The sequence below is a fragment of the Phaseolus vulgaris genome, chromosome 7 (genome assembly GCF_000499845.2).
Source record: "Phaseolus vulgaris cultivar G19833 chromosome 7, P. vulgaris v2.0, whole genome shotgun sequence".
Classification (NCBI taxonomy): domain Eukaryota; kingdom Viridiplantae; phylum Streptophyta; class Magnoliopsida; order Fabales; family Fabaceae; genus Phaseolus; species Phaseolus vulgaris.
In genome coordinates, this window is record NC_023753.2 from 7,287,499 (window position 1) to 7,303,386 (window position 15,888).

The 15,888-nt window shown below is 33.4% G+C and overlaps 1 protein-coding gene across 4 annotated transcripts; it reads left to right on the top strand.

Annotated features, from left to right (window-relative positions):
- Nucleotides 1-6,089: 6,089 nt before the first annotated feature.
- On the top strand, nt 6,090-10,029 carry LOC137828683 (S-type anion channel SLAH2-like). 4 transcript variants are annotated; one of them, XM_068635358.1, is made up of 6 exons: nt 6,090-6,283; nt 7,028-7,169; nt 7,325-7,795; nt 8,008-8,784; nt 8,945-8,976; nt 9,061-10,029. In XM_068635358.1, the coding sequence occupies exons 2-6, from the start codon at nt 7,041-7,043 to the stop codon at nt 9,383-9,385; spliced, it is 1,734 nt and encodes a 577-aa protein (XP_068491459.1). In that variant the 5' UTR covers nt 6,090-6,283; nt 7,028-7,040; the 3' UTR covers nt 9,386-10,029. The 4 variants fall into 4 exon arrangements, with proteins under 4 accessions (XP_068491459.1, XP_068491456.1, XP_068491457.1 ...); XM_068635355.1 differs by having other exon boundaries at nt 6,118-6,283; nt 7,322-7,795; XM_068635356.1 differs by having other exon boundaries at nt 6,118-6,283; nt 7,322-7,795; nt 8,011-8,784.
- The last annotated feature ends 5,859 nt before the right edge of the window (nt 10,030-15,888 follow it).

A 15,888-nucleotide genomic window follows, 5' to 3' on the forward strand; every position in this document is an offset into this window, starting at 1 on the left:
TTCTCTGACGCTTCATTTTCTCTTTTGTTTTTGCTCTCGTGCTTCCTCTCGTTTTCTACGAGCCTTCATTGTCTTCTTTATGCCATGTAAATTCGTTTCGAGTTCTCTTTCTTCTTCACCATTGGTTTATGTATATTTTTCGTTTCTCTTATCTATTTGTTTTCTTGTATTGACGAAGGTCACCACTGCTTCATTGCCTACTGTTTGGGTTTTTGCTATGTCGTATTTGCTCTGTTGTTGCTGCTGCCACCGCTATTGTTGTCTTAGGGTTGTTGCTCTACCATAGCCGCATTTATAAATCGCATTTACGAATGTGGCTAAATAGCCGCATTTGTAAATCTTCAATTCAAGAATGCGTGTTGATCAAGTGCGGCTATATAGCCGCCCTTATAAAGGTAAAATAGCCACACTCGTTTTGCCTTTCTGCACTAGTGATTGTTGTCATTATTTGTTATTGCTCCTCACAGATTCTTGCAAGTTGGGGAAATTATTATTCGCTGCTTATTGCTCTTGTTGAGATATTATTGTTATTATGATGAATTTCTCATTAGAGTGGTATCAGAGCTCCTTGGTTGGAGCTATTTGACTGCTTGAATAATGGAGGCAAATACAAATAAGATGGTTTGTTTGAACGACACTAACTATCACTTATGGAAGGGAAAAATGAAGGATCTGTTATTTGTGAAGAAATTGCATCTTCCTGTGTTTGCTACTAAAAAACCAGAAGACAAGACTGGTGAGGAATGGAAGTTTGAGCATCAACAACTTTGTGGTTTTGTTCGTCAGTATTTTGAAGACAATGTTTATAATCACATTCTTAATGAGGAAGATGCAAAATATTATGGAAGAAGATTGAGACTTTGTATGCTTCTAGTGCAGGAAACAATAAATTATATTTGTTGAATTCCTTGATGAATTTGCGGTACAAGGAGGGGATTTTTATTTCAGATCACTTAAATGATTTTCAGGGGCTCTGAGATCAATTGTCACAAATGGGCATCAAATTTGATGATGGAGTGTTGGGATTATGGCTACTGAATACTCTACCAGATTCTTAGGAAACATTTCGGGTTTCAATTACAAACTCATATCCTGATGGTGTTGTCTCCTTGGAAAATGTTCTTAATAAGGAGATGAGAAGGAAGGCTCATGGTACTTCATCTCATTCTGAGGTACTTGTCACTGAAAATAGGGGGAGAAGTTAGAAAAAGGAACCAAAAGGGAGTAAACATAACAACAAAAGTAAGTCCAAGTCTAGATACAAAAATATGGAGTGTCATTATTGTCACAAAACATGGCACATTCAGAGAAATTGTTTTGTTTGGAAAAAGGAAAACAAGGATAAGAAAGTGAAGCAGAAGGAGAAATATCACGACAATGATGATCGTGTTACTACTGTTATTTGTGATGATGATCTTATTATTCTTCGTGACCATGATTCAATTTATATTGTATCAGATGAGAGCATGTGGATAATTAACAGTGGTGCTACATTGCATGTTACACCAAGGAAGGAGTTCTTCATATCTTACACTTTTGGTGATTTTGGAGTGTTGATGATGGGTAATGATGGTATGTCTAAGGTAGTTGGTATTGGTGATGTTTGCTTGCAAACCAATATGGGAATGCAGTTGTTGCTTAGAGAAGTCAAACATGCTCCAGATATTCGCTTTAATTTGATCTTTGTGCAAATGCTTAACTATAGTGGTTATGAAAATCACTTTGGTTCAGGAAAGTGGAAACTCTCCAAAGGTAATCTAATTGTGGCCAAAGGGGAGAAAATTAGTAAACTGTATTGGACAAAAACATTGGTTGCAAAAGAAAGTGTGAACGCCATGGATATGGATGCTTCTTTGTGGCACCGAAGGCTTAGTCATATCAGTGAGAAGGGGCTGAATTGTTTAGCTAAAAAGAATGTGCTTCCGGGATTGAAGTGTGTAGAGTTGGAGAAATGTTCTCATTGCATAGCTGGTAAGCAGACCAAAGTATCCTTCAAGAAGCATCCTCTCTAAAAGAAGTCAGAGTTGCTTGAATTGGTGCATTCTGATGTTTGTGGCCCATTGAAGGTAAAGTCATTTACTGGTGCACTTTATTTTTTTTACCTTTATTGATGATTGTTCCAGGAAGCTTTGGGTTTATGTTTTAAAGACAAAGGACCAAGATTTAGAAAAATTCAAAGAATTTCATGTTTTGGTTGAGAGACAGTCAGGCAAGAAGCTGAAATGCATTCGTACTGACAATGGTGGTGAGTATTGTGGACCGTTTGATGTTTACTGCAAGCAACACGGTATCAGACATGAAAAGACTCCTCCTAAAACTCCTCAGCTAAATGGTTTAGCAGAAAGGATGAACAAGACATTGATCAAAAGAGTTAGGTGTATGCTTTCTGAAGCAAAGTTGCCTAAGCATTTTTGGGGTGAGGCATTGTACATTGCGGTGCATGTTATTAATTTGAGCTCTGCAGTTGCTTTGAATGGTGAGGTGTCAGACAAGATTTGGTTTGGTAAGAATGTCAGGTATGATCATTTGCGAGTCTTCGGTCGTAAAGCATATGTGCATGTTCCAAAGGATGAGAGATCCAAGTTGGATGCGAAGACAAGGCAATGCATCTTTATTGGTTATGGTCAAAATGAATTTGGCTACAAGTTCTTTGATCCTGTTGAGAAGAAGATAGTTAGAAGTCGTGATGTGAAGTTCATGGAAGATCAAACCATTGAAGATATTCATAAGATAGAGAAGACGACATCTGAGATAGATAATAGATTGTTTAATGTTGATCCAGTTCGAATGCCTTTACATGACCTGGATACTATTGAGAATAATGTTCAGAATGATGAGCAACATGATAATGTTGATGATCAACAACTTGGAAATGATTTTGGTGTTCCTATTGATGACGTTGAAGAGGAACATGGGAAGTCACAAGATGAAGATCTTGGTGATGCTCTTGAACCACCTCAAGTTCAAATTCGGAGGTCTAATAGGCAGAGGGAACCATCTACCAGGTATCCTTCTGATGACTATGTTACCTTGACAGATGAAGGAGACCCTAAGTGTTATCATGAGGCCATAGAGAGTGAAGAAAAGAAAAAATGGTTGGATGCAATGCAAGATGAAATAAAGTATTTGTATGATAATCACACATTTGACTTGGTGAAATTGCCAAAAGGCAAGAAGGCTCTGGAAAACAGGTGGATTTATAGGGTAAAGCAAGAAAGCAATTCTACATCTCCAAGGTATAAAGCCAGATTGGTGGTGAAAGGTTTTAGACATAGAAAAGGCATTGATTTTAATGAGATTTTTTCTCCTGTGGTGAAGATGTCATCCATTAGAATTGTGCCGAATTTGGTGGCTACTCTTGATTTAGAGGTAGAGCAATGCTTTCCTTCATGGTGATTTGGAGGAAGAGATTTACATGAAGCAACCTTATGGTTTTCTTGTTGAAGGCAAGGAAGATCATGTGTGTAGGCTGAGTAAAAGTCTATATGGCTTGAAGCAGGCTCCGCGTTAATGGTACATGAAGTTTGAGTCTGTTATGTGTGAGCATGGCTACAAGAAGACTACTTCTGATCATTGTGTCTTTGTTAAAAGGTTTGATAATAATGATTTTATTATCCTGTTGTTGTATGTTGACGACGTGCTTATTATTGGGAAAGATATTTCCATGATCAACAGGTTGAAGAAGAAATTGAGTGAGTCATTTGCTATGAAAGACATGGGAGTTGCTAAGAAAATTCTTGGTATAAGAATCATGCGTGATAGGAAAGAGAAGAAGCTTTGGTTGTCACAGTAGCACTATGTTAAAAGAGTGCTACAGAGGTTCCAGATGAAAAATGCTAAGGCGGTAAGCACTCCTCTTGCTACTCATTTTAAATTGAGTGCAAAACAAAGTCCTTCTAATGAAACTGAAAAATCATATATGCAACGGGTTCCTTGTGCATCTGTTGTGGGTAGTTTGATGTGTGCAATGGTGTGTACAAGACCAGATATTGCACATGATGTTGGTATGTTAGTAGATTTTTGTCTAATTAAGGTATCTTCGTGGTACTACTTGTTTGAAGATTTGCTTTAGAGGTGATAAGCCTACCCTTGCGAGCTATACTGATTACGATATGGGTGGAGACATAGATTCTAGAAGGTTTACCTCAGGCTACGTGATTAAATTTGCAAGGGGAGTTGTGGCATGGCAATCTAGATTGCAGAAGTGTGTTGCGTTGTCCACTACTGAGGCAGAGTTCATTGTCATTACAGAAGCATGCAAGGAGTTTCTTTGGGTGAAGAAATTCCTGCAAGAGCTTAGTTTTGTTCAAGACAAGTACTTGCTATTTTATGATAGTCAGAGTGTCATTCTTCTTGGTAAGAATTCAACTTTCCATTCTAGGTCCAACCATATTGATGTGAGGTATCATTGGATACATGATGCTTTGGAAGCTAGGTTACCGGATTTGGCAAAAGTTCATACAAATGATAATTGTGCTGATATGATGACTAAGACGCTACTGAGAAGGAAGTTTGAAACTTGTTGTGAGATTGTTGGTTTTTCGATCATCTCCACATAGTTGTGAGGGGGAGATTTGTTGGGTTGGACTCACTTCCTATGTGGAGGCCCAGTCCAATATTAATCTTTAGGATTTTTTTGAACAGAGTGAAAGCTGGTAGCAGAAACAGAGAGAGAAAAGAAAAGGAGAAAAGAGTAAAGATATAAAGTTTCCCCCATCAACTTCCGGCCGCCACCGAGACTTTTTTCACTGTTGGATCGGGTTGAAATTTTGTCAGCAAGTTCATACTTTGTGTGACTTCAATCTGACCATTCAGATCTTGCAGAAGTTGTTTGATCAGAGAGAAATTCATCTCACATTGCAACACCATTTTCAGCTTTCTATTGAGGATGAAAATTTTTGAATTGTTGTTGTTGTTGTTTAGTCCACTGTTGGATCGGACTGAAATTTTGTCAGTAGGTTCATACCTCGTGGTACTTCATTTGGACCGTCCGGATTGTTAAAAAGTCACCAGAACAGTAACATATAGGCCGCGTACGGTAGCTGGAATTTGTGAATTTTTTTCAGGTTTCTTGTTCTCTGTTTCATCTCTGTTGTATTGCTATTTGGTTGGTTATTGAGCACAATTTGTGCTGTGATTTGAGACTCTCTTGTAACCATAACTTTGATCATAGTAGAGTTTGATTGACTGGCTTGTGCCCGTGGTTTCTACTTCTCACAACCACTTTAACATTTTTGTGTCTTTTTTAAATGTGTTTTTTTTGTTGCTGCCATTATTTGTTATTGCTCTTCACATATTCTTACAAGTTGGAAAAATTATTATCCGCTGTTTATTGCTCTTATTGAGATATTATTCCCATAAGATATAAAAGTATATAAATCTATATATTATATGTCACTGTATTATAGAGTGTACTATAGTAAAGCTTTTAGTCTATCTAATATCCATGTACTTGCAACTTTCGTTACAAAACTTCTATTCTTTTTATCTCTTGGATTAAATTTTTTGTCCATTTTGGGTTTGTATTGGGAGATGACAAGGAAAATACTAGAATATTACAATATATGCTAATAAGGGCTAGCTTAAGTGGTAGTGGTGAAACCCTGTTCGAAAAGGAGATGATACATTGACATTCTTAAATACTATCATTTAATATTTTAATATAAATTATTAATATATTATTATATTGGTAAGGTTGTAAAGTAAATGTCTTTTATTTTATATGGTATCAAATTATAATTTTTCGTTGGAAAAAGGAATTTTTGGTTCTATTTTACTACTATATTTAATTCTGACGTCACTGAAATGTTAGGTGATGGGTACAAAATTGAGACATGCACTGACCTAGAAATTTGAAGCTTAATTATATTATATGTCCTTTGCTTTTTTTTTTTTGTTCTATGGTTATTTTACTGTATTCATGGACTCATCTATGGTGTATGACATAATCTGACCAACCAAAATTTTTCCATACTTGTCTTTCAATGTGGCCACGCATTTGTCAAAATAAGCAGCTGTTGTTATCACTAGTAAAGTGCTTTTGACGTAATGGCTGCAAGAATATTACGGCCACCGTAGTCTTGCATACTATATAATCTCCTTCTCTTATGATCTCTCACGCATGCCTTCTCCACACTCTTCATTTTTCTTCAAGAAGCACATGGTTGCTTCCCCAGAAGATTTTTTCTAACTTCGTTTCTGTGTTCTCTTTGCATCTTCTTCTCTTCTGAAATTTCTGCTTCCTTAGTTCTATATCTGTGCCTCTGATACAGAGTGTAAAAAGGTTCAAATCCTCATTCATATATATGTTTTTTATTGCCTTTCTAACGGGTTAGGAGTTGCAAGTTCTGCATTCTGCACACTTATGTATATTCTGGACCATGAAAGTGTGCAATGGTCCTTTGTGGCCATTAACTTTTGTTCCCTCTTCATGGAACATAATGGCCGCTTCATATCTTCCATTTTCAAGGCTATGAAAACAGATTTTATAAAATAGTAGTAGTTGTAGTATTGTATTTATGGGGAAAGAGTAAGAGAATTTACTCTATTCAATTTACTCTCCACTATGGTGAGTTTCATAAGAGAATAAGCCGACTTTGACAGAAGTTCAGATTTTTAGTATGAATACAAGATTCATATGATTTTTACTTTACCTAATGAAGAGTATCCAACCCTTTTGTATTACTATGAAACATTTCTTAAAGAGGGGGCAAGAGCGTATATATATATATATATATATATATATATATATAAAATATGATACAGGGAGATCCTAATGATCTATCGAGGAAATGACAAAATTTATGGCCAACATATGCTTTGTGACTAGTATCTAGTCATTTCTCTGTCCGAGGTTGTCCTCTAAATCAGTGATAAGGATGAGATTCAAAACATATCGATGCATGCTAACGTTAGAGCCTCTGTAACTGAAATGGTTATTTGTATGTGTAATGCAATAAATTCCTTGAGAACTAAAATGACTCCTTCACATATCAGTAAACTCATTAATTTTTATACTTTTTTGCAGGTTTTGGCCTAGCATGGAAAACAACCTCAGCCGTGAAACAGAAGGGCATGCCTTGCCTAAAGTTCCATCACTAGTTCAACATATATCAAATGATGTAGCCAACTTTGACACTGTTGACGTGAAAAAAAGCTTTTCTTTCAAAGTAAGACTCGTTATTGTTACTGTGAGTTTGCAAACTTGAAAATAAATTTCAGGAGATTAGTCCCTTTTGATGAAACTAAATAAAACTAGGAGTATTATACAATAACTACATCCATTTTGGTGATTAAAATTTAGGATATTTGTTTCCAATAGCAGGAAAGTGAAAAACAAATAGCAGGAGGCCAAGGTGATGAACATGAACATTCGGTATCTATCAACATGCCATTCAATTGTGAAGAGGTTCAGCTACATGGCACCATAAGAGTTCCCTATAGTGGGGAAACTGATCATAGTAGCAATGGTGCTCCCATTTTCTCTTCTCAATCAACCACTACATACTCCAAGCCACGATTGCCATCACAATCAATGCCAAACGGCAGTATGCAACCAGAGGCAGCAAGCTTAGTGAATTTTACGAATCATGAAAGCATCAAAAGCTTGAACGATGAGAGAACTAACTTTTTCAAAACATGGTCCAGTAAACTTGAGACGAAATTTTCAATTCTGCGTGGAAGGGTACATACACAAAGTGTAGAAGAGGATAACAACTTAAGCAACACTAAGAAGCCTTTACCTGTTGATTTGTTCTTGAAAACATTGGATGGTCTACAGGTACAAACTTCTAAGGTATGCATTCATATTCTTCTTGTGTAACAAATATTCCACATCTTAGAAATCCTTCAATGCAGTTTTTGCTAATATTGCAACTATTTGAGTCTTATATTGAAATAAGTAAACCATTTTTCAAATTACCCTTATTCTTTTTTGACACTCACTGTTACATAAGTAAGTAAGCCATTGGCGTTTGCCTAACGTGATTTTACTTTGATTTACTCCAGCAGAAGTCTTCAGAAGAGATGGTGCATCCTCAGGACAAGCAGTGGCCATTCCTTCTTCGGTTTCCGGTTTCATCTTTTGGTATTTGTCTTGGAGTTAGCAGTCAAGCAATTCTATGGAAAGCATTGGCCGCGTCACCCTCCACTGAATTTCTTCACATAACTCCGAAAATAAATTTCATCCTATGGCTTATCTCAATAGCTGTTGTTGCTACTATTTTCGCCATCTATCTCTTCAAAATAGTTCTGTATTTTGAAGCAGTTCGCCGCGAGTACCATCATGCAGTTCGTGTTAACTTCTTCTTTGCCCCATGGATATCCCTCTTGTTCTTAGCTCTTGGAGTTCCTTCATCAGTTGCCAAAGAATTGCATCATGCAGTTTGGTACATTCTAATGACTCCATTGTTCTTCCTTATGCTCAAAATTTATGGCCAGTGGATGTTTGGGGGCAAAAGGATGCTCTCAAAGGTTGCCAATCCAACAAATATGCTATCAATTGTTGGAAATTTTGTGGGAGCCTTATTGGGTGCATCTATGGGCCTAAAAGAAGGGCCTATTTTCTTCTTTACTATTGGACTTGCACACTATATGGTGATATTTGTAACTCTCTCACAGATGCTTCCAACAAATAAGACCATTCCCAGGGACCTCCATCCAGTGTTCTTTCTTTTGGTTGCACCACCTAGTGTTGCTGCTATGGCATTGGCTAAGATTCAGGGTTCTTTTCATTTTGAATCACGGATTTTCTATTTCACTTCCATGTTCCTATATCTCACGCTGGTAAGCTTTTGTCTCACTATATGCATAATGACAATAGTTTTTTCCAAGTTTTCATTGTCTAGAAAAAAGGGCTAATATAGCTTGCACAACTTTTGCATTACACAATTAATGATTTTAGTATTCAAGTGGCTTATTGGTTTCACTTCATATGCTTTTGCAGGCTGTTCGGGTCAATCTTTTCAGAGGACTCAAGTAAGCTACACTCTTGTTAATATCTATAACACTGGCTATTCCATTATGCTGATTTTTTCTGACACATAGTATGTGATTGTGCAGATTCTCAATCTCATGGTGGGCCTACACTTTTCCAGTGACTGCTGCAGCAATTGCTACCATAAACTACACAAATCAAGTCACAAATGCATTTACTCAAGCTTTGAGTGTAATATTGAGTCTTATTTCTACATTCATAGTAACAACAGTGCTTGTCTCGACTATAGTGCATGCCTTTGTCATCCAAGACCTCTTTCCCAATGACCTTGCCATTGCCACAAGTGAGAGAAAGCGAAAAACACAGAAGAAATGCTTCCCTTTAGGACTTGGGAGTCGTGCCAAAAAGACTGAAAATTACTTGAACTCGGATAAAAGTGATTTAGTTTAGAAGCTTGTCTGACAAAACACACTCCAATATTTCAAGGACTTCATCATCCACATGAGTACTTAGATGTCTCGAACGAGTAAGAAGATAATGAGGCAACCAACACTTTTACTAATAATTTACCTTTGATGGTGAGACATGTGAGGGACATTGATGGAAGAGGCCCAAGCACAAGCCCACATGCAAGCCCACCAAAGGGTAGATTTGGGCCAACCATAGAGTTATGGCCAAGAGGATCCAAGAAGACGTTCTTTTACATGTTCAAATGCCATAAACTCTAGTGTAGAGTAGACTTTAATTTCTTGTCAAAATTAGCATAGGAACTTTATTTGTAATTTTCTTAGAATTAATTTTGGCACCTAAAACACCAACCTAGGTAAACTTAGAGTTTCTAAAAAAATCTCTAAATTTACCAAGGCCGGTCTAGAAAGCCCATGGAGGGGGTGAGCATAAAAACTAGACACACCCCTCCCCATGTGCTCATTTGTGCACCCATGTGCCATGTGCACCCATGTGCTTCACATTTACATTTCATTTGGCTAGCATTAGGGTTGCATTATGGTCCTCCTTAGCCTATAAAAGGAGGAGCCTACACCTTGTATTTTCAAGTTTATTGTGAGTAAAGTTATGCTGCCATTTTGTGCCAAGCTTTGCTTCTCCCTAGAATTCTAGGCTCTAAACTTCATCTCCTTCACCTCTCCTTGGGTTGGCCGAACCTCCCTAGTTTCATACATATCATGCACCTTCAAGATCAACACCACTCTTAGGAGGATCTTGCCCACACACCTTCATAGCTTCCGCACCACTTTTTATCATATGATTCAAGAAGACCTTCATGAAATGCCATCAGACATGAGTGAAAGTTTTAGATTTTTCTTGAGTAATCCCTGACAATGTAAATGCTGACTATTTTACTTCCTAATTATATGAAATCTTCACTTTAGTCCTTGAGTTTACAAAATGATAGACTTTTTTGCGCTAAAGAACAATGGAAAACGAAGTGAAAAAAAAAAAAACTAAAATGAATAACGTTTTGGAAAGTCAGAATCTAAAGGAGAATTTTGCAAAGTTAAAGACTAAAATGACACACTCTTACTATAAAGTAATGGTTTCATCAATTTTCCAATGACCATGTATGTTAAAATTAACATTTGAAGGTTCTTGTGGAAAAAACAGAACAAATAGCAATGTCCAGTGCATATTGTCAAGAGTAATACTGTTGAATAATTACGTCACAAGGGAACATGATTGAAGAACAGAGGAAATCTTTATACACTCTTCAGAGGTTAAAACTTTTAGGATTGTCTAATCTGATTCAAAAGTTAATAAAGATGAATATTTTCATGAACTTCTAACCAGAAACTTCACGGCAATCGGTATCACTTAGTTAGAGAAAACTTGTCAGATTATTTTTATTTAGATGGTGCATGGCTTTGGAATTACAGAAATATATACTAAATAAACACAGATAATACTCCGCAATTAAATCTGGAATGTAAATGTAAAGAATTTGAGTTAAAATTCATGCAAATCTCTATCTTATTTAAAAATTTAAATGCAATTCATCAAATATAATAAATAATTAATCAGGATGAACCGAACTGTATTACTTATGCATTGAATTTATCTCAATTTCAAGTTGTCATCAATCAAATGATAACTCAGATGTAAACATTACTTATAAGTTAGTTTTATAAGATTAAGTTGAGTTTAAATCCACTTCTTAATATGGTATAAGAGTTATTTAAAATCCATTTTAACAAAGAGTTGGTTGACTTTGTCAGGTCACTTACTAGATATAAAAACTTTTCATAGTATATAAGTAAATGTAAATCTCACCTTATAAACATCATATACAATAAATATTAAGAAAAAAATGTAAAGAAACACTCCATAAAAGTATATAATTTTATGATATTAATCCTCAAACTAAAAGTTTTATAAAGTCTACCAAGGTTGAAGGTGCAATGTAAACTTTTTTTTTTTTAAAAGTTCATGAAAGTGCAATATGTTAATTACATTTGCACAAAAATAAAAGTGGTTGATTTGGGAAATGTTATTAACATATATATTTAAGGATGCAAATGATAATGAGTAATTAAGTTTAGAGATAAATATTTTTTATTTGAAATTTACTTAATTTTAGAAACAATATATTAAAGTAGAAAAATACTGTTCGCTAAAAGAAAGTTTTATAAAGCTATTTCAGCAACTTCATGTCCATGAACTTTCCTCATCATGTACTCTTATCTAGGATTCACCCTAATGCTTCTCGGATCAAACTATGAGAGTTGCAAACAAATTATATATTGATAATCTGTTTGAATCTTCTGGCAGTTTTATTAGCAAAAGTGATAAACCAATGCAATGTACAGAAAAAACATGTTGAATATGCATTTCTTACACATCTTTCTTCATAACCCCCCATTCTTTCTTTTTATTGTATAATATTTGCTTAGTTATCCACATGTTCACCATATGTGTTTGTGACTGAAAAAATGGATTCTAAAAGAAATCATTTGTGTGATTGTAGTAATCCATTCGAACAATGAAAATGCATCTTATCTTATGAGTATCCTTGCTATGTTTCCTCATTGGTCAATGTTTATATTAAGAACTAGTGGAAGAAGGACTAGCTCTCTTTATGTGTTATAGTAGATGGATAAATATCAGTTAAAAGATAAATAGCTAAGGTTGGTGTAATGTGTTGGAAGGATCTATTGTTTCTTATCCTCTTCATCTTTTAACATAAAAATAATCATTTAGTAACAACTAGATTCTAAGCTAATTTGTTGGTCAATAATATTAATATTCCTTCACTAAATTCACATTAATTTTCTTTAGAAGTATACCAAGTTACCCTATTTGTTGTCATGAAGTACAGTGGTAACCAAACTCCATTAAAGTCCAACAGTATCCAGACGATTTTTTTGTCCTGCACACATATTTTAGAAAATATTCAAATTGTTTTTAAATATTTTTTGTTAATTCTAGAATGTGAAATCTAAAAACCTTTCAGATAATAAAATTCAAAAGTTAAAATTTTTAATTTTTAATATTTTAAATTATAAAATCTAAAGTATAAAATTATATTTTAAGATGTGTGATATGAAATACAATGTGTAATGAATAGAATAGATTATACAATCCGAAATATACTTTTTCTTTTTATTTTGAATTACATAATTTATAATCCAAATTTATATTTTAGATTACATATTCTATATAATTCGAAATTTGTATTTCAGATAGTAAAATCTGAAATAGATATTTTTAAATTTTTGAAAATATGAGGTGCAGGAAAAAATCATGGGGTGCAGAAAGAAATTAACTAATCAACTGTTAATGACCCAATATGATCCAATAGGCCGTACCATCCTAGAGTCCTAGAATTAAGAGTTAAGGTAATAGGTATTACTACTGATAAACTTAATTTTAGATTATTCTTCTTGGTGATGTTTTTTTGTGAGTTTCATTATATAAATCTTATAGAATTCATTTTGGTTGAAATTAATCTATTGGAAGGATTTAATTAGATTTTAATAGATTATACATACTCTTTTTTACCTATAATAATCGAACCTAACATTATTTTTTTTTAGATAAAATCGCTTAAACCATTTGACTTTTTGATAGTTATCATAACTTCAATTAATGAGTTACCACTTTTTTTTTTAAATTAAAAAAAATGGATTAAATTAATAAAATATTCTTGCAGTTCTTAAGCGACAGCTATGACAAAAGAGGGTAAATGTAGGAGGTTGGGGGACCATCTGGTGGCTTTAGGATTCGCAACTCCGAAAATGACTTGGATGCAATGAATTACAGAATTTGAAATAGAGGATTTGGGTACTCATTGCATGAATCATCAAATTTTCTATTATATATGTCAACTTATTATGCCAACACCTACTTTGCTAAGTTGTAAAATTGCTTTCAACTTTTTTGTGTAATGAAAAAAATCACTTTAACTAATCTATATATGAATACAGCAGAGAAATGAATAGTTTCATAATAGATGTGAAGATATCAAAGATTATCGTGTCTTTCATTCTCATCGTGTTTTTAAGACTCGAAGCACGTGGAAATTGAATTTGTATACTGTATTATACGGTACCAAAACTCCTTCTGTCTAAACAACACTCAGGTAAATACATCATGATACCATAAAAGTAAATTAAAAGAAATAGTAGAGGAAAAGTTGTACACAATGTTAGATTAGATTATGAGAATTGTGTCATCATTGTTAAGAAGTGAATTTTAAGTCTAACTCAACTCCATAAAACCGGCTCATGAGTTTAAATTTATACTCACTTATATACAATGAAAGATTCTAATCTCTAGTTGATATAGTCGATGTGAGATCTCTAACAATCATTAGAATAACTCCTAGATGACAAAGTAGTCGAAACTAATTTTCAAGATCTAACAAGCGTCATGTGCTGCATGACATGATTAACATAATTATAATAGAAAATGTTCTAATAATATCAAAATTAACTCAATGAGTCATCGTAATCCAAATTCAATATAAAAAATTCACTACGATTCTATAAATAAAGACTACAATCTTCCTATTCTAAACAGTAACATAAAAAAGGATCTTAAAGGGATCCTAGTTCTAGTTCTAGGGGTGCATGAATGTATGGTAGCAATAACCAACATCATAGGAGTATTGTTTGGCTATATCAAAATTTCAGTATATCCAAGATTAATAACTTGTTCCTGTCAATATGCTGGCAATATATAGCCAAGAAAAGAAAAGGAACATCTAAACCATTCAGAATATAAGATGGTGTCTCAAAACTGCTACAAACTGTTACTGATACATATAAGTAGCTATACTATGCTACCTTCCAAGCTTCCTACTGTTTACCAATTCACACCGAATAATTTCACTTCAATGTTCAGCTCAGCAAATTGCACTCACTGCATTCAAATATCTTACAAAACGATGCAATAACTTAAATAACCCCATTCCATTCATGCATTGTTTTTTATACCATGCATATATTTTTTAATAAATATAAAAAATATCATGAAGCTTTTGCATTTCGAAGAATTCTGAATACAGAAAGAAATGTTGGAGATCCCATGACTAGAGATTAGAGTTTTTTATTGTATATAAGTGGGTGCAAATCTCAATCTCATTAACCGATTTTATGGGATTGAATTAGACTTAAAATCCACTTTGTAATAAAAAAAAAATATGATCGATCTTCTATTCCAGCAAAATTATTTCTGATGTATGACAGAAAAGCACGGGAAATCCTCAAAGGATTACAATCTTGTGTTCATATTCTTTTCTCCAAAGATCATATGCATAAAACCGAACAAGTAATTAACAAAGAATCTTTCTACTCCTTTTAACCAAATATTTTATTGAACAGTAGATAAATCGCATGTATATTATGTGAAGTGAATAGTGCTTTGGAGTTGAGTTTAAAGAAAAAGTGAGATAAAATAATTAATATGTTAGAAATTCAAAATGAAATAAAAATTACACATTCTATAAAAACAAATCAGACGAGCGAAATATAAGAAAATAGGTGCACGAATTTATTATCTTAAAATTTTGGATTAAAAATAATATTTATGTCCTAATTTCTCAAGTCATGAACAGATCTTTTAACTGTGTAGTGCAAGTAGTCATGTTTTTAAGAAAATGAGTCCTCTTGATTATATGCACACTTCTCTCTTCACCAGAATGGAAATATTAGGAATAGTATTAATTGGAATATACTAATCTAAATCATGGATTAAGTTTTTATATGTACTATTTAACAATCTAGAAAGGACAAAAAACAATAAATTTTTAAAAGACAAAGTTAATGAGTCTAATTTTTCTTCATGTTTTGGCTGACACATCTCGAAATAACTGTTATATATGCATTAGAAATTTCCAAGAGAATTACGGCTTATATTTCTAATTTTTAAATAAAAATTGGACCTTTAAATTGGAAAATAACTCAAAAACAAATTATTTAATTGTAGAAAACATATATAAATATAAATAAAAAAATTTGATAAGACGGACTAGCTTATAATAGACATTCTGCCATTACATGAACTTTTAACCTACTTGTCTGATTTCTTATTGTATGCTAGTTTTTTTTAATTATGTTTAAATTTACGTTAATAATAATATGGCTGACATTTAAGTAAAAGATTAAATTAATGAGAAATATGAGAAAAACTTCAATTTGTTTGAGGTAGTTATTTTTTTTTTTATAGAAAAATACTATTTTCATTGTTTTTATCATATTTTGTCAGTTATTATTATTTTTATTGTTGTTATTTTATTACTCTTTAGATACCGTTAGTATTACTATATGTCATTTAGATATGGACATTTTCAATAAAAGAATCAAGATAATAATTCTATCTATACTTAATTAATTAATTTTTTATGTAGTTTAATATAATTATTAATATAAAATAAAGCTATAAAGACAAAAAAAGTGTACAACAATTAAGTTAATTAAATTTAATTACATAATAAAATT